This window comes from Cherax quadricarinatus, chromosome 29 (assembly GCF_038502225.1).
Source record: "Cherax quadricarinatus isolate ZL_2023a chromosome 29, ASM3850222v1, whole genome shotgun sequence".
Taxonomy (NCBI): Eukaryota; Metazoa; Arthropoda; class Malacostraca; order Decapoda; family Parastacidae; genus Cherax; species Cherax quadricarinatus.
Window position 1 is genome coordinate 16,972,777 of NC_091320.1, and position 25,974 is coordinate 16,998,750.

Genomic DNA, 25,974 nt, shown 5'->3' on the forward strand with positions numbered 1-25,974 from the left:
TGTTGTAATAATTGTATAAATAATATCAGCACATTCATGAACATATATTACACCCACTAGCTGGTGTGTATTAGATGCGTGATGTCATTTGTTTACTCTTTAACATTGGCAAAAATTAAACATTTCTGCTACTTGAAGCTCAGTTTCAAGTCATTTTCAGTGCTAAAATCAATCAAAATCATCTCTATTTGTGTAATATATCTTCCATTCTATCAAATGGGACCAAGAAATCATGAATGCAACTGTAAAAAAACACAAAAAAAAAAAACACCGCAAATCCGCTGTTTTAATCCAAAATTACAGTCGCAGTTTTTTTTTTCTCATTATGCACTGCGTGCTGCAGGATTTGTTTTATGTGGTGCATGCTTACCACATTAATGTGTACTCTCATATCTAGACCCAGACTTACTGCTCACAGGTTATCTGAGTGAACTGAGCTTATGGCGTAGATCTACAGCTTGGACCCTGGCTTCAAAACCGTAGATCTATGGGACGGACCCTGAAAGGGTTAAAAAAAGCAGTTAGAGGGCACACCTAAGATAACTGCATGAGAATTGAAAGAAAAAATCTATCTTCTCCCAGAGGTGTCTTTAAGAACTGTTAAGAGACATGTCAGAAGTGGGCTACGGTTGTCACTGCCAGGTTAAGAAACCATTCCTCTCCAAGCCACAGAAGAAATGTAGGCTGCATTATGCAAAGAAATATTTTAACTGGAATCCTCAACAGTGGTTTGAAGTACAGTGGACCCTAGGGTAACAGCATTAATTCGTTCCACAGAGCTTGCCTTTAACTGAGTTTGCCGTTAGCCGAATCAACTTTCCCCATAAGAAATAATGGAAATCCAATTATTCTGTTTCAGACGGCCAAAAGTATTAACAAATTTTTTTTTTTTTTTTAAGATGAAATATAGGTATACAGAAAACAATGACAAATAAATATAAGGCACTAATAAAATGGATAAATGAACATTTAACATCACGCTTAACTTTATTGACTCTTGTTGGTATATGGAAGACAGGTAGGAGGGGAGAGGGAGAAGAGTTTATTGTGCTTCAGTATGACGCTAATATCATCTCTACGGCTTATTTATCTATCACAATTCATCTAATATGACATAATAAACAATATTAATAACATAGAAACATGATACACAAATAACCTGCATATAGAAGAGAGTAGCTTATGACGACATTTCGATCCGACTTGGACCATTTACAAAGTCACACTAACGAGAAGGAGAGCAGGATGGGTATATATAGGCAGGAGGTGGCAGTAGTAGTATTAGTAGTAGTGGAAGTAGTGAAGGTGGAAGGAAGTAGTAGTGGGGAGGTAGTAAGAGTAGGAGGGGCCAGTCAAATACTAAGAGGAAGATGATTCGACCAGACGGCGACTGTTAAAGTTGGAAGTAGGGAAGACAGTTTTAGCAGAAGACCAGTCAACAGGATGGCTGTGATCTCTGACGTGACAGAAAAGAGCATTGTTAGTGTCGGCAAGCCTAACGCAATTTTTGTGCTCCCTAAGTCTGTTAGAAAGAGACTGACCAGTTTCTCCAAAGTATTGAAGAGGATAGGGGGAACAAAAAATAGAGTAGACACCAGGAGCATCTGTAGAGTGAAGAGAGGTATGAACGAGATTAGTGCGAAGAGTGTTAGTCTGGTGGAAAGTAAGTTTAATGTCTAAGGAATGGAGAGAGTTGTTAAGATTAGAAAGACCGGAACTGTAGGGAAGGCAGAGGACAGAAGAGTTCCCAGGAGTAGAGAGTTTAAGAGAGAAGAAATTACGTTTAACATGTGAGAAGGCAGAGTCTATGAAATGGGAAGGGTAGCCAAGTCGGGAAAATGAATTATGAAGAGTGGAAATTTCTGATTGAAGGAACTGAGGATCACATGTGCAGAGAGCATGGAGAAAGAGGGAGTTAAGAATACTTCTTGACAGAGGAAGCATGATAAGAAAAGTAGTGAATGTACATGCCACTGTGCATAGGCTTGTGGTAAACAGAAACGGCAAAACCTGTATCCGAGAGGTGGGCATGAACATCAAGAAAAGGAAGCAAGGAATTAGATTCCCATTCAGCTTTAAACTTAATGGAAGGAGCAAGATTATTAAGAGCATCAAGAAATTGATGGAAGAGACAAAAGTCATGAGGCCACAGAGCAAAGATGTCATCAACATAGTGGAGCCAGAGTGAAGGGCGCACATTGATAGTAGGAAGAAGAACAGTCTTGAAGTATTCCATGTAAAGATTAGCAAGGACAGAAGAGAGAGAGGAGAGCCCATAGCGACGCCGAAGGTTTGAGAATAATATTTCCCTTGGAAGGAAAAGGAATTAGTCTACACAGAGGCAGATAAGATCAAGAAAGACATCAGTTAGTATAGGGAGATGAAGAAACCCTTCATTGGCCTTCTCTCTGAGAAAATCAAGAACATCATCAAGAGGGACATTGGAGAAGAGGGACTCAATGTCAAGACTAAGCATCTTACAGGTCGGGAGAGAGTGAACCCGTTCAATGAAGTCTTGAGAGTGATGGTGGGCAGGAGAAAAATTACCAAGAAAGGGAGTGAGGGTTTTGGCCAGCCAAGAAGCAAGAGAATAAGAGACAGAACCTCTAGAGGATATAATAGGACATAGGGGAATATCAGGTTTATGGGTTTTGGGAAAGCCATAGAAATAGGGCAGAGATGGACAGATGACACGAAAACGTTGAACAAGGTCAAAGTCAGGAGGACAGAGGTCGGACAGAGTCCTTAGTTTCTTGTTAAAAGTTATCTTAATGCGATCAAGAGGGTTGGAAACGAGAGGAGTGTAGGTACGTGAGTCAGAGAGCAAGACATCAGCTTTATGGAGGTAATCTTCGCGATACAGGATAACTACTGAATTACCTTTGTCAGAAGATAGTATGACAGTGTTGGTATTGGATTTAAGAGAAGAAAGGGCAAGTTGGTAACGGTACGGAAGGTGGTGGTTCTTTGAAAACAGACTATCAAGAGCAGGAAGGAGAGCACCACGAAAGGTGGACAAGTCAGGATGATTACGGGAGCGAGACTGACGAAAAGAATCAAAAGAGCTAATCAGGGCAATACCAGCGCGAGGAGCAGGTGAAGTGGCAAAGGAAAGACCAAAACCAAGAAGTTCTAGCTCATATTGAGAGAGTGAGACAGAAGACAAGTTAGTAACACAGTCAGTGAGGGAGAATTTAGACCAAGGGCTATCTAAGACGAGACATTGAAGTTTGTTCTGTAGTTTAGAGGAATGAATTTGGGAATTCAGGCGAGCAGTGTCAAAAGCAGTGGTAGAGAAAAGGTTACAGAGATCTTGTGGAAGAGAAGCAAAGAGAACACGTTGACGCTGACAAAGAGTAAAGAAGGCATCTTCAACCTGAGATTTCGTAGAAAGGATGAGCTGTTGAAGAAGGAGACAGGCATGATCAGGAAAGGGAGTGCCCAGTGGGTTGGGTTTCAGGAAATGGGAGAAGGAAGGTGGCAGAACTTGTTCAGCAAGACAGTCATGCAAAGAGCAAAGCTGATTCTTACGACGCCTGGTAGCAATAAGAGCAGCGTCATAAGAATGGAAGAGGGACTTAAAGGAAGGAAGAACATTAAAAAAGTTGAAAAGAACAGGATGCTTAACTGATATTCCCCTATGTCCTATCATATCCTCTAGAGGTTCTGTCTCTTATTCTCTTGCTTCTTGGCTGGCCAAAACCCTCACTCCCTTTCTTGGTACTTTTTCTCCTGCCCACCTCCGTCACTCTCAAGACTTCATTGAACGGGTTTGCTCTCTCCTGACCTGTAAGATGCTTAGTCTTGACGTTGAGTTCCTCTTTTCCAATGTCCCTCTTGATGATGTCTTTGATTTTCTCAGAAGGCCAATGAAGGGTTTCTTCATCTCCCTATACCTAATGATGTCTTTCTTGATCTTATCTGCCTCTGTGTGGACTATTTCCTTTTCCTTCCAAGGGAAATATTATTCTCAAACCTTCAGTGTTGCTATGGGCTCTCCTCTCCTGTCCTTGCTAATCTTTACATGGAATACTTCGAGACTGTTCTTCTTCCTACTATCGATGTGTGCCCTTCACTCTGGCTCTGCTATGTTGATGACATCTTTGCTCTGTGGCTTCATGACTCTTGTCTCTTCCAACCACTTCTTGATGCTCTTAATAATCTTGCTCCTTCCATTAAGTTTAAAGCTGAATGGGAATCGAATTCCTTGCTTCCTTTTCTTGATGTTCATGTCCACCACTCAGATACAGCTTTTGCCTTTTCCGTTTACCGCAAGCCTATGCACAGTGGCATGTACATTCACTACTTTTCTTATCATGCTTCCTCTGTCAAGAAAAGTGTTCTTATCTCCCTCTTTCTCCGTGTTCTCCGCATATGTGATCCTCAGTTCCTTCAATCAGAAATTTCCACTCTTCATAATTCATTTTCCCGTTTTGGCTACCCTTCCCATTTCATTGACTCTGCCTTCTCATGTGCTAAACGTAATTTCTTCTCTCCCAAACTCTCTACTCCTGGGAACTCGTCTGTCCTCTGCCTTCCCTACATTTCCGGTCTTTCTAATCTTAACAACTCTCTCCATTCCTTAGACATTAAACTTACTTTCTGCCAGACTAACACTTTGCACTAATCTCGTTCATACCTCTCCTCCCTCTACAGATGCTCCTGGTGTCTACTGTTTCTTGTTCCTCCTCTCCTGGTCGATCTCTTTCTGACAGACTTAGGGAGCACAAAAATAGTGTTAGTCTTGCCGACACTAACAATGCTCTTTTCTGTCACGTCAGAGATCACAGCCATCCTATTGACTGGTCTTCTGCTAAAACTGTCTTCCCTACTTCCAACTTTAACAGTCGCCATCTGGTTGAATCCTCCCTAATACACAATTTTCCTTGTATGAATCTTAGTCCCAGCTTCGTGTCTGTAGATGCCTTCCTCTCTCACTACATTGTAAAATGCTCCAAACTTCAGAACACTCATGACCTAACCTGATTCCTCCTTTTTTCTTCTTCTCCCTCTTCCCCTTTCCTTTTTCTAGTTTGGGTTGTCTTTGTTCTGCCCTGCATATTTGTTCCTTCTTTATTTACTTGTTTATTTGTTTCACCCCTTCCCCCTCGGTGTTCTTGCTCTTACCGTCTGTGGGCACCAGCTCCCTTGCAGTGCTCCTCTTTCTTAGTATTTGACTGGCCCCTCCTACTCTTACTACCTCCCAACTACTACTTCCTTCCACCTTCACTACTTCCACTACTACCACCTCCTGCCTATATATACTCATCCTGCTCTCCTTCTCATTAGTGTGACTTTGGACCAAAACGTCGTCATAAGTTCCTCTCTTCTATGTGCGGGTTATCTGTGTATCATTCCAGTCACGGTATTGTGCCTTTTTTCGTTATTTATAGAAACATGATATATACTCTAGAATGAATAAAATATGTCATAATGTATGAGAGGAGTAAGTGATGGCCACTGAGAGAAGCCATACATAGTGATGGTGGAGGCAGCAACAGAACCCACCAACACTATCACACTTAAACAGTGTGTGTAATTTATAAGTAAGAAATATTTACATTTTAATTTATAAATAAGTTTATTCAGGTATACACAAATACAGTTACATACATAGATTATCATATATAGCAGCATATGTGTAAAGTACGTAGGATAACCCAAAAAAGTCAGTGACTTACGTATTTCCACCGGGGTCGTTTTATATTTACACATACTTTTATACTTACACTTTTATATTTACACTTACCTTGGAGATGATGTTAGTTTAATTAGTTAGTTTGATTGAGGAGATGCTGGCAGAGGTTTAGGGTGGTGGAAGATAGCAGGGTGGCGTTATGTTCATTGGCTCGATACACATCCAACAACATTGGAAAGTTACTTTTGTGTCGTTTTTCTATCGCTTACTCGCTTAACTTACTTGCTACACTGTTAATTCTACACTTTATCGCTGGCTGGCACTAGAGCCTTTATCAATACCTGCTGCTTTAGTATCGTACATATCGTAGAATCACTATCACTGCAGAAGGCACATTCTCCCCTCTCTTTTCCTCCTCCACTTTGGTACTTTGCTGCGAGTTTTTTCTTGAATTCTATTGTGCTTCTTTCCTTTTTTTATCACAGGGCTGGCAATAGAGGCTTTCTTTGGGCCCATGGTGGCTTATTTAGGAGTTAGAAGCACTAAAAACAATGGATTAATACAAAATATACCGCATGTATGCATGGAATCGTCCTCCCTGGCTTGTAAACAATGGCACACTGGCTTTACGTGGCCACTTGGAGACGTTCGGGACGAATGCCCTTAACCGAGTTCTTGGGCATTAGCCGAGCCAATATTTTGATGCAAAAACGTGCCACTATCCGATTTTGGCATTAGCCGATGCTGCTGTTACCCGAGGGTCCACTGTACTTTGGAGTGACGAAGCAACCTTCACCATGACCTGTAATGTGTAATAATAATTATTATTATTAATTAAGGGCACTGGAGCACATATCCACTGTATAGCACTTTGTCTGGATTTTTTGGGTTATCCTAGGTAATTTATGCTATGTATGATAACTTTACTTATGTGTACCTGTGAGAGAGAGAGAAAGAGAGAGATACAGATAGAGAGACGGCCAAATTTAGTCAGCCAGGCAGCCAACCACCCACCCGGCCAGCAGGCCTGCTAGCCAGCCAGCCGGATATGTATTACACACGCTTCAGAGTTGTTTCTCTTTACAGTGGACCCCCGCATACCGTACGCATCGCATAACGTTCAATCCGCATACCGCTCACTTTTTTCGCAAAAATTTTGCCTCGCATACCGCTCAAAAACCCGCTCACCGCTCTTCGTCCGAGACGTGTCCAATGTGCGCCCTTAGCCAGCCTCACATGTGCCGCCGGTGGCATGGTTTACCAGCCAGCCTCCGCGGTAACATCCAAGCATACAATCGGAACATTTCGTATTATTACAGTGTTTTTGGTGATTTTATCTGCAAAATAAGTGACCATGGGCCCCAAGAAAGCTTCTAGTGCCAACCCTACAGCAATAAGGGTGAGAATTACTATAGAGATGAAGAAAAAGATCATTGATAAGTATGAAAGTGGAGTGCGTGTCTCTGAGCTGGCCAGGTTGTATAATAAACCCCAATCAACCATCGCTACTATTGGTGGTACAGCTGCTGCTGCTGCTGTACCACCGTCAGCTGCTGCTGCTGCTGTACCACCGTCAGCTGCTGCTGTAGTACCGTCTGCTGCTGCTGTAGCATCGTCTGCTGCTGCTGTACCACCGTCAGCTGCTGCTGTAGTACCGTCTGCTGCTGCTGTAGCATCGTCTGCTGCTGCTGTACCACCGTCAGCTGCTGCTGTAGTACCGTCTGCTGCTGCTGTAGCACTGTCAGCTGCTGCTGCTGCTGCTGTAGCACCGTTGTTGGTGTGGCTTATTGAGAATACCAAGAAACAATTAACCCCAGAGGATTTGCCACCCAGGATAACCCAAAAAAGTCAATGTCATCGAAGACTGTCTAACTTATTTCCATTGGGGTCCTTAATCTTGTCTCCCAGGATGCAACCCACACCAGTTGACTAACACCCAGGTGAACAGGGAAAAATGCCTGGAACTAGTGCTCATATTGGTGAATTTAAAGCCAGCAGGACTTGGACTTCCAGCAGGCATGCGTGAGCGTGTTTGATAGGAGTGAATGGAGACAAATGGTTTTTAATACTTGACGTGCTGTTGGAGTGTGAGCAAAGTAACATTTATGAAGGGATTCAGGGAAACCGGCAGGCCGGACTTGAGTCCTGGAGATGGGAAGTACAGTGCCTGCACTCTGAAGGAGGGGTGTTAATGTTGCAGTTTAAAAACTGTAGTGTAGAGCACCCTTCTGGCAAGACAGTGATGGAGTGAATGATGGTGAAAGTTTTTCTTTTTCGGGCCACCCTGCCTTGGTGGGAATCGGCCAGTGTGATGATAATAAAAATAATAATTAAAGCCAGCAAAGGTTGGTTTGAGAGATTTAAGAATCGTAGTGGCATACGCAGTGTGATAAGGCCTGTTCTGGAAGAAAATGCCAAACAGGACCTACAGTACTCAGGAGGAAAAGGCACTCCCAGGACACAGTGTCTCATCAGTCATTGCTGCATCTTCAATAAAGGTAAGTGTCATTTATTCTTCATTTAGTAGAGTAGTACATGCACAATATATATTGTGCATGTACTACTCTACTATTGTGCATGTATCCTTCTCTTTGTGTGTAGGAAAATGTATATTTCATATGGTAAAAAAAATTTTTTCATACTTTTGGGTGTCTTGCATGGATTAATTTGATTTCCATTATTTCGGGAAAATTCATTCGCATACCGAACATTTCGCCTAACAATCAGCCCTCTTGCACGGATTAAAGTCGCTATGCGGGGGTCCACTGTGCTTATGGTGTAGGCTATAGGACATTCTGGCAGGATGACACTACCAGTGGTATTCTCCCATTCCACTGTGTCGACAGTACTTAAAGATAACAGTAACGTATGATACTGTGTATGTAAAATTTACAATACAGTTCACTACCATGTATACATATTATACAGTACATAAATTATTAAAATATATCAATAGAAGTAAATTATGATAATGAAATAATGATTTTGCATTACATTACAGTACTATGTAGGTAGTTTATGTAGCAAAGGTTTGACATTATGCCCTACCCAGTATGTCGGGAATTTTCTAAGGTTCGACTTGCGTCCATTTTGACTTACGACCAGTTGGTCGGAACCAAGCTCTGTCGTAAGTCAGATGGTACTTGTATTTATGTGTACCTATGAGACAGAGATAGACGTAGATAAAGACACAGACAGAGATAGAGACTGCCAGAGTCAATCAGCCAGCCAGCCACCCAGCCAGCCGATGTTCCAAACACGTATTTTACACATTCCCAAATTGTTTCTCTTTACTTAGAACATAGTTCATAGGACATTCTGGCAGGATGACAATACCAGTGGTATCAAAATTGAAATTATATTGTACAAATGTTGCACATGGGTTATTATCAAGGTTTTTGATATTTCCTTTACCACTTGTGGCCACATCCATCTCAAAGCCAATAAACTCAGGGTCAACATCACTTTCCTCTTAAAAGGGGAGTGTTAATGCGACATGACATCACCCTGACAAAGCTGTTTCTTTGTCAGGGTAATGTTCATCCATAAATGTTTGCACCTCACTCCACTTTGCACAAATGTCCCTCATCATTGAAGAAGGCACCTTCCTCGATCTCTCTTCCTCCTCCTCTGAAGCAATTTCCTGAGCTGTGGTCTGTTGCTGTTGCAGATGAAGGCCTTGCAGCTCTTCAGTGGTTAGCTCTTCATTGTGGTCCTCCACCAACTCTTCCACATCCTCGCCACTCGCATCCAACACCATGGAAGTCCCCAATGCCACAATACTTTCCACAACTGCCATAGGCTCGTCAGAGTCAGCCTCAAACCCTTCAAAATCCCTCTCTTGGACACATTCTGGATACAATTTTCTCCAAGCAGAGTTCAAAGTCTTGGAAGTCACTTCCTCCCAAGCCTTACCTATGAAGTTTATACAGTGGAGGATACAGAAGTGATCATTCCAAAAATCTCTTAGGGTCAAGTGAGTGTCTGAGGTCACATCAAAGCACCTTTGAAACATTGTTTTGGTGTACAGTTTTTTGAAGTTTGAAATGATCTGCTCGTCCATGGGCTGGATGAGAGGACCGTCATTTAACACTGTAGATACGTTCCTGATCAGCCGGGCTGTGGCTCGTACGTTGGTTTGCGTGCAGCCAGCAGCAACAGCCTGGTTGATCAGGCTCTGATCCACCAGGAGGCCTGGTCACAGACCGGGCCGCAGGGGCGTTGACCCCCGGAACTCTCTCCAGGTAAACTCCAGGTAATACATTCTTGAAAATGCCGAGTTAGGTAAAAACAGTGAGAGATGAACTGAACAACTTATGGGAAAAATAGGGTTACATTCCTGACAGCCCCAAAAAAGCCAAACAACTGTTTTTTAGGCCTCCACATCTTACAAAAATAAAAGTGAATATGTAATTGTAGTTCATTGTGATGTATTATGTTGTTTTTACTGCTTAAGACTACAAATGTAACAGAAATAATAATATTTCTTACCTTAAATTGTGTGTGCTGGTGTTTGTGGCCCTACTGGGCTGAGGTGGATGGTAGAGGTTCTGGTACTGAAATTGATGGTTGTACTGGAGTGTCTAACTTTAATCCCTTGACTATCGCAACCCCAAATCCTGACGTGTCTCTTGGTGTTGCAAAATTTAAAAAAAAAAAAAAAAATTCTTTTAAAATGATAGAGAATCTTTTCCCAATTGTAATGACACCAAAACAACGAAATTTGATGGAAAACTGATGGAATTACGCTCTCACGAAGTTAGCGACCTTGGCGATATTTACGAATTGGCGATTTCGCCCACTTTGAGCCCTATTTTCAGCTAATTCCATTGTTCCAGTCGATCAGACTCATAGCTATTTATATAGAACTCCATTTTTTCTGTCAGTTGAGTACAAAAAACCGCCCATTTACCGATTTGAACTACCCAATAAAGTGGTCAGAAATTGACAATTTGGCCAACTTCATGCAAATTAAAAAAGATGCCAATTTCAAAATAGGGTCCAGAATAAACAATGTAGACATTCTTGGCACTAAAATAACATATCCTCTGTTCATTAGTCACGTCTCTAGGCCCCTCTTATATTACTATTGCTTTCTATTTTGATTTTGTATACAAAAAAATAAAAAATTTACTGTTATGCAGACTACTGTTATTGTAAAAATGGTATAAATAATATCAGTGCACTAGTAAAAGAATATTAGACTCCCTAGTTGAAGTGTATTGGATGTGTGGTGTGATTTGCTTACTCCTGAACACTGGTAAAAATCGAACATTTCTGCTACTTTGAGCTCAATTTCAAGGTCGTTTTCATCGTGAAAGTAATGAAAATCATCTCTATTTCTGTAAGATGTTTTCATTTTATCACCTGAGACCATGAAAATGAGAATGCAACGATAAATACTATACGAAAATACACATCAAAGTCGACGTTTTAATCCAAAAAAATGGTCGAAGTTTTTTTTTCTCATTATGCACTGTGTGCTGCAGGATTTTTTTTGTGGTGCACACTGACCACACAGACCCATTCTCTCACATGTGGGCCTACCAGCTTACTCCTACTTGATTTGAAGCTGCTAGAATTTACGCGTACAAATACGTCAGAAACAGTGGCGTGTAAGACGTATATGTGTGACCGAAACAGTCAAAGGGTTAAGTCACTCAATTAGGTCATTCAGTAAGTCAGTCAAGGGATTCAGTAAGTCAGTCAAGGGATTCAGTAAGTCAGTCAAGTGATTCAGTAAGTCAGTCAAGTGATTCAGTAAGTCAATCAAGTCATTCAGTAAGTCAGTCAAGTCATTCAGTAAGACAGTCAAGTCGTTCAGTAAGACAGTCAAGTCGTTCAGTAAGACAGTCAAGTCGTTCAGTAAGACAGTCAAGTCGTTCAGTAAGACAGTCAAGTCGTTCAGTAAGACAGTCAAATCGTTCAGTAAGTCAGTCAAATCGTTCAGTAAGTCGTTCAGTAAGACAGTCAAGTCGTTCAGTAAGACAGTCAAGTCGTTCAGTAAGACAGTCAAATCGTTCAGTAAGTCAGTCAAGTCATTCAGTAAGTCAGTCACACAAACTTATGTTTACCTCTTTTTATGTGTACAAAGTAATACTTCATTATGGCCACAGGTTATGTTTTGTCTGATATCTTCGTTTCCTTCGTTAATTCTAAGACTTAAATGCTTACACCTTTTCTTGCCACTTTGAGCAACACTGGTATGCCTACTGGGTGTCATGAATGCTTGGCAGATGCAAGATATAGCAATCACAAGCTTGTAGCAGAGAAGTTGTACTGGACACATATGAAGTACGAATGCTGGGATGGTTGGGTGATGTTGAGGGGTGGCTGGGGGTGGCGGGAGGAAAAAAATTATTTTTTCTTATGAAAATGTTGATTATTTTTCTGATTTAGTCCAAAAAAAAAAAATTCCCATCAGTAATTACCCAGATATAGAGGCATGAAGTTTACAGAAAATGAGTTGTGTATGGCAACAGTGGCGACTGCCGCTCACCCAGTAAACTTTGGTTTACTTGTATTTGAAGGTTTCTTTGTTTTTTTCTCACTTTTATTTTTTCACATATGTGGCCTGTGAGACCAAAGTAAGGTGCAATGTACATATATACACTCATTGTATACAACACAATAAGCACACAAATATAATTATTAATATATTGTTTGCAAAACTTGTTTACAAAAACAAACAATACAAAAATTTTTTTATTACTATTGTTCTATAATATATATACCAGTATACAGTCACTGGACATATTCCTAGAAGTTCTGCAGCTTGTGTAACTCTTTGAAACATGGTGTCATACACAATGGTGTTTTACACTCCTCACACATAAAACCAGTGTGTGTGCATTTTTGTGGACTTTTTTTTTATGTGCAAAGACAAAACACCTTGTCTGAGCAGTTTTCTTCGAAGTATTAGCAGGCAGTTGTGTTATGTAGTTATCCTAGGTAAATGGACGTGTGTCATCATTCCTTCCTGCATTCCTTTCCTACATTCCTTTCCTACCTTCCTTCCTGCATTCATTTCCTACCTTCCTACATTCCTTCGTCTTTCCTTACTTTTTTCCTTCCTTTCATCTCATCCTTCCTTCATTCCTGCCTCTCATTCTTCCTTCTGGTTTCTGTAATATATATACACATATATAGTCACTAGATACTTTCATATAACTGCTATTATCTTCATTCATCAAGCTTGTCTTGTGTGCGAGTGTGTGGTTTATAATTGTTTTGAGTCAGGAGTGGGCAGCTGTCAAAATGACATATTGTCTCATTACTCACTCCCCCTACCACCTGTCAAAACAATGGGGTCGGATGCTGCTTCCCCTCTATTCTATCTAATTATCTTTCTCCCTCATTCTATCTCTTTCAATCTGTCTGTCTATCTGTCTCACAGGTACACATAAATTCAAGTATACATAGTGTAAATTCACGTATTCAGATATTTGGGAGTGGACGTGTCAGCGGATGGGTCTATGAAAGATGAGGTGAATCATAGAATTGATGAGGGAAAAAGAGTGAGTGGTGCACTTAGGAGTCTGTGGAGACAAAGAACTTTGTCCTTGGAGGCAAAGAGGGGAATGTATGAGAGTATGGTTTTACCAACACTCTTATATGGGTGTGAAGCGTGGGTGATGAATGTTGCAGCGAGGAGAAGGCTGGAGGCAGTGGAGATGTCATGTCTGAGGGCAATGTGTGGTGTGAATATAATGCAGAGAATTCGTAGTTTGGAAGTTAGGAGGAGGTGCGGGATTACCAAAACTGTTGTCCAGAGGGCTGAGGAAGGGTTGTTGAGGTGGTTCGGACATGTAGAGAGAATGGAGTGAAACAGAATGACTTCAAGAGTGTATCAGTCTGTAGTGGAAGGAAGGCGGGGTAGGGGTCGGCCTAGGAAAGGTTGGAGGGAGGGGGTAAAGGAGGTTTTGTGTGCGAGGGGCTTGGACTTCCAGCAGGCATGCATGAGCATGTTTGATAGGAGTGAATGGAGACGAATGGTTTTTAATATTTGACGTGCTGTTGGAGTGTGAGCAAAGTAACATTTATGAAGGGATTCAGGGAAACCGGCAGGCCGGACTTGAGTCCTGGAGATGGGAAGTACAGTGCCTGCACTCTGAAGGAGGGGTGTTAATGTTGCAGTTTAAAAACTGTAGTGTTAAGCACCCTTCTGGCAAGACAGTGATGGAGTGAATGATTGTGAAAGTTTTTCTTTTTTGGGCCACCCTGCTTTGGTGGGAATCGGCCAGTGTGATAATAAAAAAAAAAAGTGTAAATTACCTAGGATAACCCAAAAAATCCAGAAAAAGTGCTATACTCTGCTTGAAGATGTGAGTAAAGGTGATGACGCAGTCTTGTGGCTCTCTCTGAGACAGAGAGCTAGACGGATAGACAGGGAGCTTGACAGACAGACAAATGTTTGTGTACCAGCAAAAACAAAGGGAGGGGGATGGTCATCTGATCTTTTCTTATCAGCTGCACTCTCCTCCACCCTCATTTATGCTCATCAAACATCAGCTTTTATCAGATGTTATCTCCCCTTATCTTGTCACTGTTATTGGTGAACTGTTTTTCATGCTTCAAGACAACATATTATTACATATTATTACGTATTATTTTTTTTTTTATTATCACACTGGCCGATTCCCACCAAGGCAGGGTGGTCCGAAAAAGAAAAACTTTCACCATCATTCACTCCATCACTGTCTTGCCAGAAGGGTGCTTTACACTACAGTTTTTAAACTGCAACATTAACACCCCTCCTTCAGAGTGCAGGCACTGTACTTCCCATCTCCAGGACTCAAGTCCGGCCTGCCGGTTTCCCTGAACCCCTTCATAAATGTTACTTTGCTCACACTCCAACAGCACGTCAAGTATTAAAAACCATTTGTCTCCATTCACTCCTATCAAACACGCTCATGCATACCTGCTGGAAGTCCAAGCCCCTCGCACACAAAACCTCCTTTACCCCCTCTCTCCAACCTTTCCTAGGCCGACCCCTACCCCGCCTTCCTTCCACTACAGACTGATACACTCTTGAAGTCATTCTGTTTCACTCCATTCTCTCTACGTGTCCGAACCACCTCAACAACCCTTCCTCAGCCCTCTGGACAACAGTTTTGGTAATCCCGCACCTCCTCCTAACTTCCAAACTACGAATTCTCTGCATTATATTCACACCACGTATTATTATTATTATGTATTCTTCTTCCTCCTCTTCTTCTTCTTCCTCCTCCTCCTCCTCCTCCTCCTCCTCCTCCTCCTCCTCCTCCTCCTCCTCCTCCTCCTCCTCCTCTTCCTCCTCTTCCTCCTCCTCTTCCTCCTCCTCCTCCTCCTCCTCCTCCTCATCCTCCTCCTCTTCTTCTTCTTCCTCCTCCCTCCTCCTCTTCTTCCTCCTCCTCCTCTTCTTCCTCCTCCTCCTCCTCCTCCATTGCTTTTAGTCTCAAACTCCTCGAAATCATGAAATTGATCTTCACTGACACTTCCATCTGTGTTCGAGCATCACTTGGGAAGAGAAGAGTCCCAGTTTTGCTGGGGAGTCACATATTTCTTACTGCTAAGCATGCTGAAAAAGGATGACTGAAATGGCATTCCCAAAATGCACCACTGGCTCCCCAATTTTTTTTTACATGGTGCACACAGAGAATGTAAATAAACCTGGTGGGGGCGAGGTATAACAAGTTTTGGTCATAATTTGAAATGTCCGTATTGGTGAAACACTGTAAAGTGGGGCCCTACTGTATATTATAATAAACAGAATAGAGGAAATCAGCTTTAATATACATTATTTAGGTATGCATACTGGTCAGAGAGCCCGTTGTATGTCCTAGTCGTTGGTAAACGACTGACGCTAAATGAGGAGAGGATGTATTACAATTATTTCAGAGTATAATACAGTGGACCCTCAGTTAACAATATTAATCCGTTCCAGAGAACTTGTCCTTAACCGATTTTATCATTATCTGAATTAATTTTCCCCATAAGAAATAATGGAAATCCAATTAATCTGTTCCAGGCACCCAAAAATATTAAAAAAATATAATTTTTTCACTTGAAATATACATTTTCCTACACAGAAAACAATGAGACATGCAGAATAAATATTTATTAATGTACATTAATAATTCATAAAATGACACCTTCATTGAAGACTTATTGATGAGTGATGAGACAGGAGGAGAGGAGAGGATGAAGGTGTATTATTGTTTGGAAGGGGAATCCCCTTCCATAAGGACTTTAGGTAGCAAGTCCTTTTCTGGGGTTACCTCCTTTCCTTGTTTTTTAATGCCACTAGGACCAGCTTGAGAGTCACTGGACCCCTGTCATACCAAAAATCTGTCCAGGTAAACCATACCAGTATGACTCTGTGTTTAGTGAACCACTAATCAGTCTGAGGATCGACGACCCAAATGATTTCATGAATAAGCCTCAAAACTCCATAAATGTATGCCAGATTTCCGACATTACCCTAACTCCGATAGATTTCGAAAAAGCCATTGACAACATGCCCATGCACTCAGCCCTGGGCCCAGACTCATGGAACTCTGTTTTCATTAAGAACTGCAAGAAACCCCTCTCGCGTGCCCTAAGTACACTATGGAGGAGGAGCTTGGACATGGGTGAAATTCCACAGTCACTTAAAACAACGGATATAGCCCCACTTGACTCAAGAAATCGTAATGACACGATTGCAAATAAACCATACCCCCGGCCGGGATTGAACCCGCGGTCATAGTCTCAAAACTCCAGCCCGTCGCGTTAGCCACTAGACCAGCTAGCCACAATAAGATTCATCCAACTAGGTATATTTCTACACCATAGGAAAGTTAGCACAGGCACCTCTGTGACCACAAATGCAAGTTTTTACAGACGAATCTCCAGCTAGCGTGGCCGTGACGAACTCTAGCTCAAGTCCCTTCACTGCCGTCAACATGACTCAAGAAATCGTAATGACACGATTGCAAATAAACCATACCCCCGGCCGGGATTGAACCCGCGGTCATAGAGTCTCAAAACTCCAGCCCGTCGCGTTAGCCACTAGACCAGCTAGTGAAGGGACTTGAGCTAGAGTTCGTCACGGCCACGCTAGCTGGAGATTCGTCTGTAAAAACTTGCATTTGTGGTCACAGAGGTGCCTGTGCTAACTTTCCTATGGTGTAGAAATATACCTAGTTGGATGAATCTTATTGTGGCTAGCTGGTCTAGTGGCTAACGCGACGGGCTGGAGTTTTGAGACTCTATGACCGCGGGTTCAATCCCGGCCGGGGGTATGGTTTATAGCCCCACTTCATAAAGGTGGCAGCAAAGCACTAGCTAAGAACTATAGACCAATAGCTCTGACATCCCACATCATAAAAATCTTTGAAAGAGTGCTAAAAAGCAGGATTGCAAATCACCTGGATTCCCAAAATCTGCACAATCTAGGGCAACATGGGTTCAGGGCAGGTCGCTCCTGCCTCTCACAACTACTGGATCATTATGATATGGCCTTGGATGCACTGGAAGAAAATCAGAATGCAGTTGTAATATACACAGACTTTGCAAAAGCATTTGACAAATGCGATCATGGCATAATAGCCCATAAAATACGTGCTAAAGGAATAACTGGGAAAGTGGGGAGATGGATCTTCAACTTCCTAACAAATCGAGCACAAAGAGTAGTGGTCAACAGAGTTAAATCGGAGGCTGCCATAGTGAAGAGCTCTGTTCCACAAGGCACAGTACTTGCCCCCATCTTAATCCTCATCCTCATATCAGACATAGACAGAGATATACATCACAGCACCGTATCATCCTTTGCGGATGATACTAGGATCTGCATGAGGCTGTCATCTGCTGAGGACGCGGTTAACCTCCAGGAAAATGTAAACAAAGTTTTCCAGTGGGCAACGGTAAACAATATGATGTTCAATGAGGACAAATTCCAACTACTCCGATTTGGAAAACTGGAGGAGATAACTAGAACAGAGTATACTACAGACTCTGGCCATACAATAGAGCAAAAAAATAATGTAAGGGACCTGGGAGTAGTAATGTCTGAGGATATCACTTTCAAGGATCACAACAGTGCCACGATCGCATGTGCAAAGAAAATGATAGGATGGATAATGAGAATGTTCAAAACGAGAGATGCCAAGCCAGTGATGATCCTCTTCAAATCACTTGTTCTCTCTTGGCTGGAATACTGCTGTACATTAACATCTCCATTCCAAGCAGGTGAAATTGCAGATCTAGAGAGTGTACAGAGATCCTTTACTGCACGTATAAGTTCTGTCAAGCACCTTAACTACTGGAAACGCTTGGAAGCACTTGACTTGTACTCGTTGGAATGCAGGATGGAGAGATATATCATAATCTACACTTGGAAAATCCTGGAAGGAATAGTCCCAAATCTGCACACAGAAATCACTCCCTACGAAAGTAAAAGACTGGGCAGGTGATGCAAAATGCCCCCAATTAAAAGTAGGGGCACCATTGGTACACTAAGGGAAAACACCGTAAGTGTCCGGGGCCCAAGACTGTTCAACAGCCTCCCATCAAGCATTAGGGGAATTGCTGGACAGATACCTAAAGTCAGTGCCGGATCAGCCGGGCTGTGGCTCGTACGTTGGACTGCATGCGGCCAGCAGTAACAGCCTAGTTGATCAGGCCCTGATCCATCGGGAAGCCTGGTCATGGACTGGGCTGCGGGGGCGTTGATCCCCGGAATAACCTCCAGGTAACCAGGTACCACGGACGGGGATAGAACCCGTGATCAGAGATGACACTGAGCCAGCTAGCCACAATAAGATTCATCCAACGAGGTATATTTCTACACCATAGGAAGGTTAGCATAGGCACCACTGTGACCACAAATGCAAGTTTTTTCAGACGAATCTCCAGCGTCGCGGGCTCTATCCCCATCCGTGGTATGGTTTGTTTGCAATCGTGCCATTACGATTTCGTGAGTTCTGTCCAGATAGCTCTTTTTCTGGTTTGTCTTTAAGATTTCCCTAAAATGGGACACAACATTGTCATTGTAAAAGTCACCAGCACGGCTTGCAACAACTATGTCAGGGTGATGTTCATCCTTAAAGGCTTGCACCTTTGTCCACATTGTACAAATGTCGTTGAAGAAGGCAACTTCCTCCATCTCTTCCCCCTCCTCTGAAGCAGTTCCCTGAGATGTGGTCTGTTGCTGTTGCAGATGCTCTTGCAGCTCTGTAGTGGTTAGCTCTTCATCATTGTCCTTCACCAACTCTTCCACATCCTCACCACTAACCTCCAACCCCATGGACTTCCCCAATGACACAATAGATTCCACAACTGGTATGGGCTCCTCAGGGTTAGTCCCAAACTGGCCACAGTTTTCTCAAAGCAGAGTTCAAAGTCCTGCAAGTCACTCCCTCCAAAGCCTTACCTATAAGGTTTATACAACTGAGGAAACTGAAGTGATTTTTCCAGAACTCTCTTAGGGTCAATTCAGTGTCTTAGGTCACTTCAAAGCACTTTTGAAACACTGCTTGGTGTACAGTTTTTTGAAATTGAAATGACCTGCTAGTCCATGGGCTGGAGGAGAGGAGGGGAGTGGTGTTACGAGGCAAAAACTTGACTTTTATGAAACTAAACTCCCCACAATTTGCTCTTGCAAGTCTGGAGGATGAGCAGGATCATTGTCTAATACCAGGAGGCACTTGAGTTCCAATTTATTTTCCAGGAGGTATTTTTTCACACTGGGTCCAAACACTTGATTGAAGCAATCATGGAAAATGTTCCTAGTGACCCATGCCTTACTGTTTGCCCTCCACATCACACACAAATTAGGCTTGACAACACTGCTTTTCTTGAACACTCTGGGAGTTTCAGAATAATACACCAGTAAAGGCTTCACTTTGCAATCCCCACTAGCATTATTACAAAACATGAGAGTTAGCCTGTCTTTCATAGGCATGTGTCCTGGGAGTGCCGTTTCCTCCTGAGTAATGTAGGTTCTGTTTGGCATTTTCTTCCAAAACAGGCCTGTTTCATCACAATTGAACACTTGCTGGGGGTTTTAATTGTTCAGCCACTTTTTTTGTCAGAACTGGCAGCCTCACCATGCCTTATCACACTGTGTATGCCACTACGATTCTTAACCCTTACGGCTTTACGTTCAGGGTCCAAACTGTAGATCTACGCCATGAACTCAGCTCACTCTGATAAGCTGTGAGTGGTAAATTTGGGCCTAGATATGAGAGAATACATCTATGTGGTATGTGTGCACCACATGAAACAAATCCTGCAGCACACAGTGTATAATGAGAGAGAAAAAACTGAGACTGATTTTCAATTAAAACAGCGACTTTGCAGTGTTTTTTCGTAGTTTTTTATAGTTGTATTTGAGATTTCTTGGTCTCATTTGATAGAATGGAAGATATATTACAGAAGTAGAGATGATTTTGATTGGTTTTAGTGCTGGAAATGGCTTGAAATTGAGCTCAAAGAAGCGGAAATGTTAAGCTTTTGTCGATGTTCAAGAGTAAACAAACGACCTCACACGTCTAATACACGCCAGCTGGTGGGTCTAATATACATTCACAAATGTGATGATGATATTTATACAATTATTACAATATTGCATAACAGTAAATGTTCTATTTTTTTGCTTGAATAAAAATTCATTATGTGAATAAAAAATCAAAGTGGAATTCATTTGTAAAGCCTGAAAACATAACTAATGAGCAGAAGAAATGTTAGTATAGTGCCAGGAATGCCTGCATTGTTTATTCAGGACCCTATTTTGAAATTGAAATATTTTGAACTTTGTGTTAAATTGGCCAAATTACCAATTTCCAATCACTTTATTTTGTAGTTGAAACAGTTGACTGGGCGATTTCTTGTGCTCAGTCGATAAAATAGAAGTAATACTAGTGAAATAGCTAAGAATTTGGTCAACTGGAATAATGTAATTGGCCTAAAATAGGAGTCAAAGTCGGCAAAATCGCCAATTCGTAAATATCGCTGACACATCAAAATTCGTGAGAGCATAATTTCGTCAATTTTCCATAAAATTTCATACTCTTTGTTTTATTACCTTCAGAAAAAGATTCTCTACCATTTCATAAGAAAAAATAACAAAAAATTTTTTTGAAAATTCTTGGACACTGGTGCACCCTTTGAAATTTGGCCTCTGGACCCTGAAAGGGTTAAATCTCTCAAACCAGCCTTTGCTGGCCTTAAATTCACCAGCATCAGCACTAGTTCCAGGCATTTTCTTAATTAGATCATCATGCAACTGCCTTGCCTTTTCACATATAATTGACTGTGAAACACCATCTCCTGATAATTGTTTTTCGTTGATCCACACCAACAACAGTCTCTCCACCTCTTCAAGTATTTGCAATCTCTGTTTTGTAAGCACATTTGCACCTTTTGCAACAACAGCTTCCTTGATTGCCTTTTTGTTGGCCAAGATAGTAGCGATGGTTGATTGCGGTTTGTTATACAACCTGGCCAGCTCGGAGGCATGCACTCCACTTTCGTACTTTGCAATGATCTTTCTCTTCAATTCGATAGTATTTCTCACCCTTTTTACCACAGGGTTGGCACTAGAAGCTTTCTTTGGGCCCATGGTGGCTTATTTAGTGTTAAAAGCACTAAAATCAATGGAATAACACAAAATGTACGTGTGGAATCGTCCACAGTGCCTTGTAAACAGTGGCACATTAGCCACACTGGAGTGGTCGGGTGGCTCAGGTTACGTGGACACGTTCTGGATGAATGTCCTTAACTGAGTAAATAATCTAGAGATGGTTTAAAGTACAGTGGAACCTCAAATTTCAAACTTAATCCATTCCAGGAGCTAGTTCTAAGTTTGAAAAGTTTGAAAAGCGAAACTATATTTCCCATAAGAAATAATGGAAATGCAATTAATCCATTCCAGAAACCCAAAAATATTCACAAAAAAATACATTTTATAGAGATTAATTACAGTTTTACATACACACAACAAATATAGTGTACAATTATGTATTAATAAATTTAAATAAACATAAATAACATTTTTACTTACCTTTATTGAAGATTGGTGATGGCATCTGGAAGATAGGGAGGAGGAGAGAGGGAGTTGGGGATCAAAGCCCTCTCTGGGGTTACTTCCCTTCTGTCTTTTAATGCCACTAGGACCAGCTTGAGTCACTGGACCCCTGTCTCACAAAATAACTGACCACAGTCCTCTGTTTCTGGCACCTCTTCAAGATTTCCCTAAAATGGGACATGGTTTTGATACTGAACTTGTTGCAAAGATGGCTAGTTTCAGCTTGGTCAGGGTGGTACTTCTCCACAAACATTTGGACATCATTCCACTTGGTGCAACTCTCCTTAATCTTTGAAGAAGGCACCTCATCCACTCCCCCTTCCTCCTCCTCTGAAGCAAGTTCCTGAGCTGTGGTCTGATACTGTTCCAGATGAAGTTCTTCCAGCTCTTCAGTGGTTAGCTCTTCCCTGTGGCCCTCCACCAACTCTTCCACATCCTCACCACTCACCTCCAACCCCAGGGTGTTTCCCAATGCCACAATAGAGTCCACAACAGGCAGAGGGTCAGCTGGGTCAGGGTCAGCCTCAAACCCTTCAAAATCTCTCTTTTGAACACAATCTGGCCACAATTGTCTTCAAGCAGAGTTCAAAGTCCTGGAAGTCACTCCCTCCCAAGCCTCACCTATAAGGCTTATGGAGCTGTAGATATTGAAGTGATTCCTCCAGACCTCTCTTAGGGTCAACTTAGTGTCTGTGGTCACTTCAAAGCACCTATCAAACACTGCTTTTGTGTAGAGTTTTTTGAAGTTAGAAATGACCTGCTGGTCCATGGGCTGGAGGAGAGGAGTGGTGTTAGGATGCAAGAACTTCACTGTGATGAAACTGCAGTCCCTACCTGGTAGGTCTACCAGGTTTGGAGGATGAGCAGGAGCATTGTCCATTAACAGGAGGCACTTGAGTGGCAAATTATTGTCTAGGAGGTATTTTCTCACACTGGGGCCAAACACTTCATGGACTAACTCTGAAAATTTGCCTTGTGACCCATGGCTTATTTGCTTTCCACAAGACACATAACTTGTTCTTTATGACACTGTTTTTCTTAAACACTCTGGGATTTTCTGAATGATACACAAGTAAAGACTTCACTTTAAAATCACCACTAGCATTAGCACAGAACAAAAGAGTTAGCCTGTCTTTCATAGGCTTGTGTCCTGGGAGTGCCTTTTCCTCCTGAGTAATGTAGGTCCTCTTTGGCATTTTCTTCCAAAAGAGGCCTGTTTTGTCACAATTGAACACTTGTTGGGGTTTGAATTTTTCAATGTCTACGTAAACCTTAAACTCCTGTACAAATTTCTCAACTGCCCGTTTGTCTGAATTGGCTGCCTCGCCATGCCTTCAAACATTGTGTATGCCACTACGCTTCTTAAATCTGTCAAACCAGCCTCTGGTGGCCTTAAATTTGCTATCAGCACTGGTTCCAGGAGTTTTCTATACCAGATCGGCATGCAACTTCCTTGCCTTTTCACAAATAATCATCTCTGAAACACTATCACCTGCCATCTCTTTATCCTTGATCCACACCAGCAACAACTTCTCAACCTGATCAATTGTCTGTGGTCTTTTTTTGGTTAGCATATAAACACCTTTCGCAACATCAGCTTCGTTGATTTGTTCTTTCTTTGCCAGGATAGAAGTGATAGTCGACTTGTTTTTCCCGTACATCCTGGCAAGCTCAACAAGTTGCACACTATTCATACTTCTGTATTATTTCCTTCTTCACATCTATGGTGTTTCTCACTTTCCTTACCACAGGGGCACCACTAGCAAGTTTCTTTGAGCCTATGGTAGCTTATTTCACAGTCCCACAAGTAATAAACACAATGAAGTAATCATAAAATGTTTGAATGAGAGCACAGGTTAGTGTTCACTCAAGCATCGACAAAGCCAGACTGGCTCACGGCACCTGTGTGGGGACGCGGACAGAGCGGGCTGCCGGACAGGTCTGATACCCGGCAGTTCGAAAATAGGGGCGAGTTCGATAATAGGGACAAAGTTGGTTCGAAAAAAGCAGTCGATTTTCAAAAAGTTTGATAAGCAATACGTTTGAAATTTGAGGTTCCACTGAATACATGAGGATGTACTTAGGTGACATGCACATACCTTGCTATATTATACAAGGGACTTCAGCATCAGCAGATTTTGGTATCCATGGGGGATCATGAAGCTAATCCTTGCAGATACCAAGGGACGACGGTAGTTCTACGTGGCAACCACTGAAAAAGTTAATCTCATACCTCTTCCCAGGACCCTAGCATTTACTTTTACTACCCTGTCTGTAAATATATTAAACAACTATAGAGACATTACAGATCCCTGCCTGAGGTCTGCTCTTACTGGAAAATGGTCGTCTCCTTTTTAACCTCTTTATATGTACAAGTGAAATATCTAATTCTTAATGCCTAATTCCCTTTGGTTTAATAAATGAATTAACATTGACTTATGAAGTTCTGCATGAAGCTAAACATTGATATGATAAAGTTCTACATGGAGGAAAACATGACAATGGAAGCTCTACATCAGTCAATTCTTTAGTAGAATAAATTACTAATTTATGTCTACCTTGCTAGCATGACTAGTGCCAGCATGACTGTATTGCCAACATAACTATATTGCCAGCATGATTATATTGCCAGTATGACAATGTTACCAGTATGACAGTGTTGCCAATATGCTGGGAATCGCTAATTAACCCTTTGACTGTTTCAGGCCCCTCTCTGAAACTGTCATTCTATGTCGCTCAATTTTTGAAAAAAAAAATTATTTTTTCTTATGAAATGATAGAGAATCTTTTCCCGATGGTAATGACACCAAAAGTTCGAAATTTGGTCGAAAACTCATGGAATTATGCTCCCGCGAAGTTAGCGGTCTCGGCGACATATGAGTATCGGCGATTTTGCCGACTTTGAGCCCTATTTTCAGCCAATTCCATTGTTCCAGTTGACCAAACTCATAGCTATTTCTTTAGAACTCCATTTTATCTGTCAGCTGAGTACAAGAAACCTCCCATTTACTAATTTGGACTACCCAATATGGTGGTCAGAAATTGGCAATTTGGCCAATTTCACACAAACTAAAAAAGATGCCAATTTCAAAATAGGGTCCAGAATAAGCAAGGTATACATTCGTGGTACTAAAATAACATATGCTCTGTTCATCAGTCACATCTCTAGGCCCCTCTTATATTATTATTGCTTTCTATTTTGATTTTTTATTCATACAAAAAAATACAAAATTTACTGTTATGCAGACTACTGCATTACTGTAAAAATGGTATAAATAATATCAGTGCACTAGTGAAAGAATATTAGACTCCCCAGTTGACGTGTATTGGACGTGTGGTGTGATTTATTTACTCCTGAACATTGGTAAAAATCGAACATTTCCGCTATTTTGAGCTCAGTTTCAAGGTCGTTTTCATTGTCAAAGTAATGAAAATCATCTCTATTTCTGTAATATGTTTTCCATTTTATCACCTAAGACCATGAAAACGCGAATACAACAATAAATACTATACGAAAATACACCTCAAAGTCGGCGTTTTATTCCAAAAAAACGATCAGTTTTTTTTTTCTCATTACGCAATGTGTGCTGCAGGATTTTTTTTATGTGGTGCACACTGACCACACAGACCCATTCTCTCACATGTGGGCCTACCAGCTTTCTCCCGCTTGATTTGAAGCCGCTAGAATTATTGAGTATATATACGTCAGAAACATTGGCTCATAAGACGTATTTATACGTCGAAAACAGTCAAAGGGTTAATAGTCTTGAGGTTAATGATGAGCTTGGGGAAAGTGATCACAAATCACTCAGTTTTAATATATCATGGAATTATCCTAATAATGGCAATCAAGTCTCTGCCCCTGACTTCTGCTTGGCTGATTTCATAGGACTGAGAAATTACCTGGGTGGGCTGAACTAGAATGACCTGACTATGGGTCAGGTAGGTGGTGATGGTTACAATACAATACAATTTTTATTTCTTTGCAAGTTTGCATTGAGATTCTGTAGTTATAGTAAAGATTTGCAGTGCAAAAAGCCACTATCATGCCATGGCATTATGGGCATACTAAATTAATGCCTTACAGACTACTTAAACTATGATCAATTTCTCTAGTATTAAGTTGTACAACTGTTCTTATTTAAAGCAGACAGTAAGTTAATTCAAGTTACAAGCTGGGGATAGTACATTGGAACAATTTGAAAGTATTTTGTAGATTGTGTATATTAATAGTAAATATTTAGGTTATATTATTGGAATATAATATTGAGCGTTGGTGAAAGTAGTT

General features: G+C 41.5%; 1 protein-coding gene across 4 annotated transcripts in view; it reads left to right on the forward strand.

The window, feature by feature from the left end:
• Maf1 (repressor of RNA polymerase III transcription Maf1) overlaps positions 1–25,974 on the forward strand; it is a 259,357-nt gene that overhangs the window by 156,558 nt on the left and 76,825 nt on the right. The window contains exon 4 of one of the 4 annotated variants that reach the window (XM_070089627.1): positions 9,309–11,938. The exons of the other annotated variants lie outside the window; for them this stretch is intronic. Coding sequence (XP_069945728.1) covers positions 9,309–9,439 — 131 coding nt within the window. The 3' untranslated portion in view covers positions 9,440–11,938. Of the gene's footprint in view, positions 1–9,308; positions 11,939–25,974 lie in introns of those variants that run through there. 4 annotated transcript variants of the gene reach the window in all.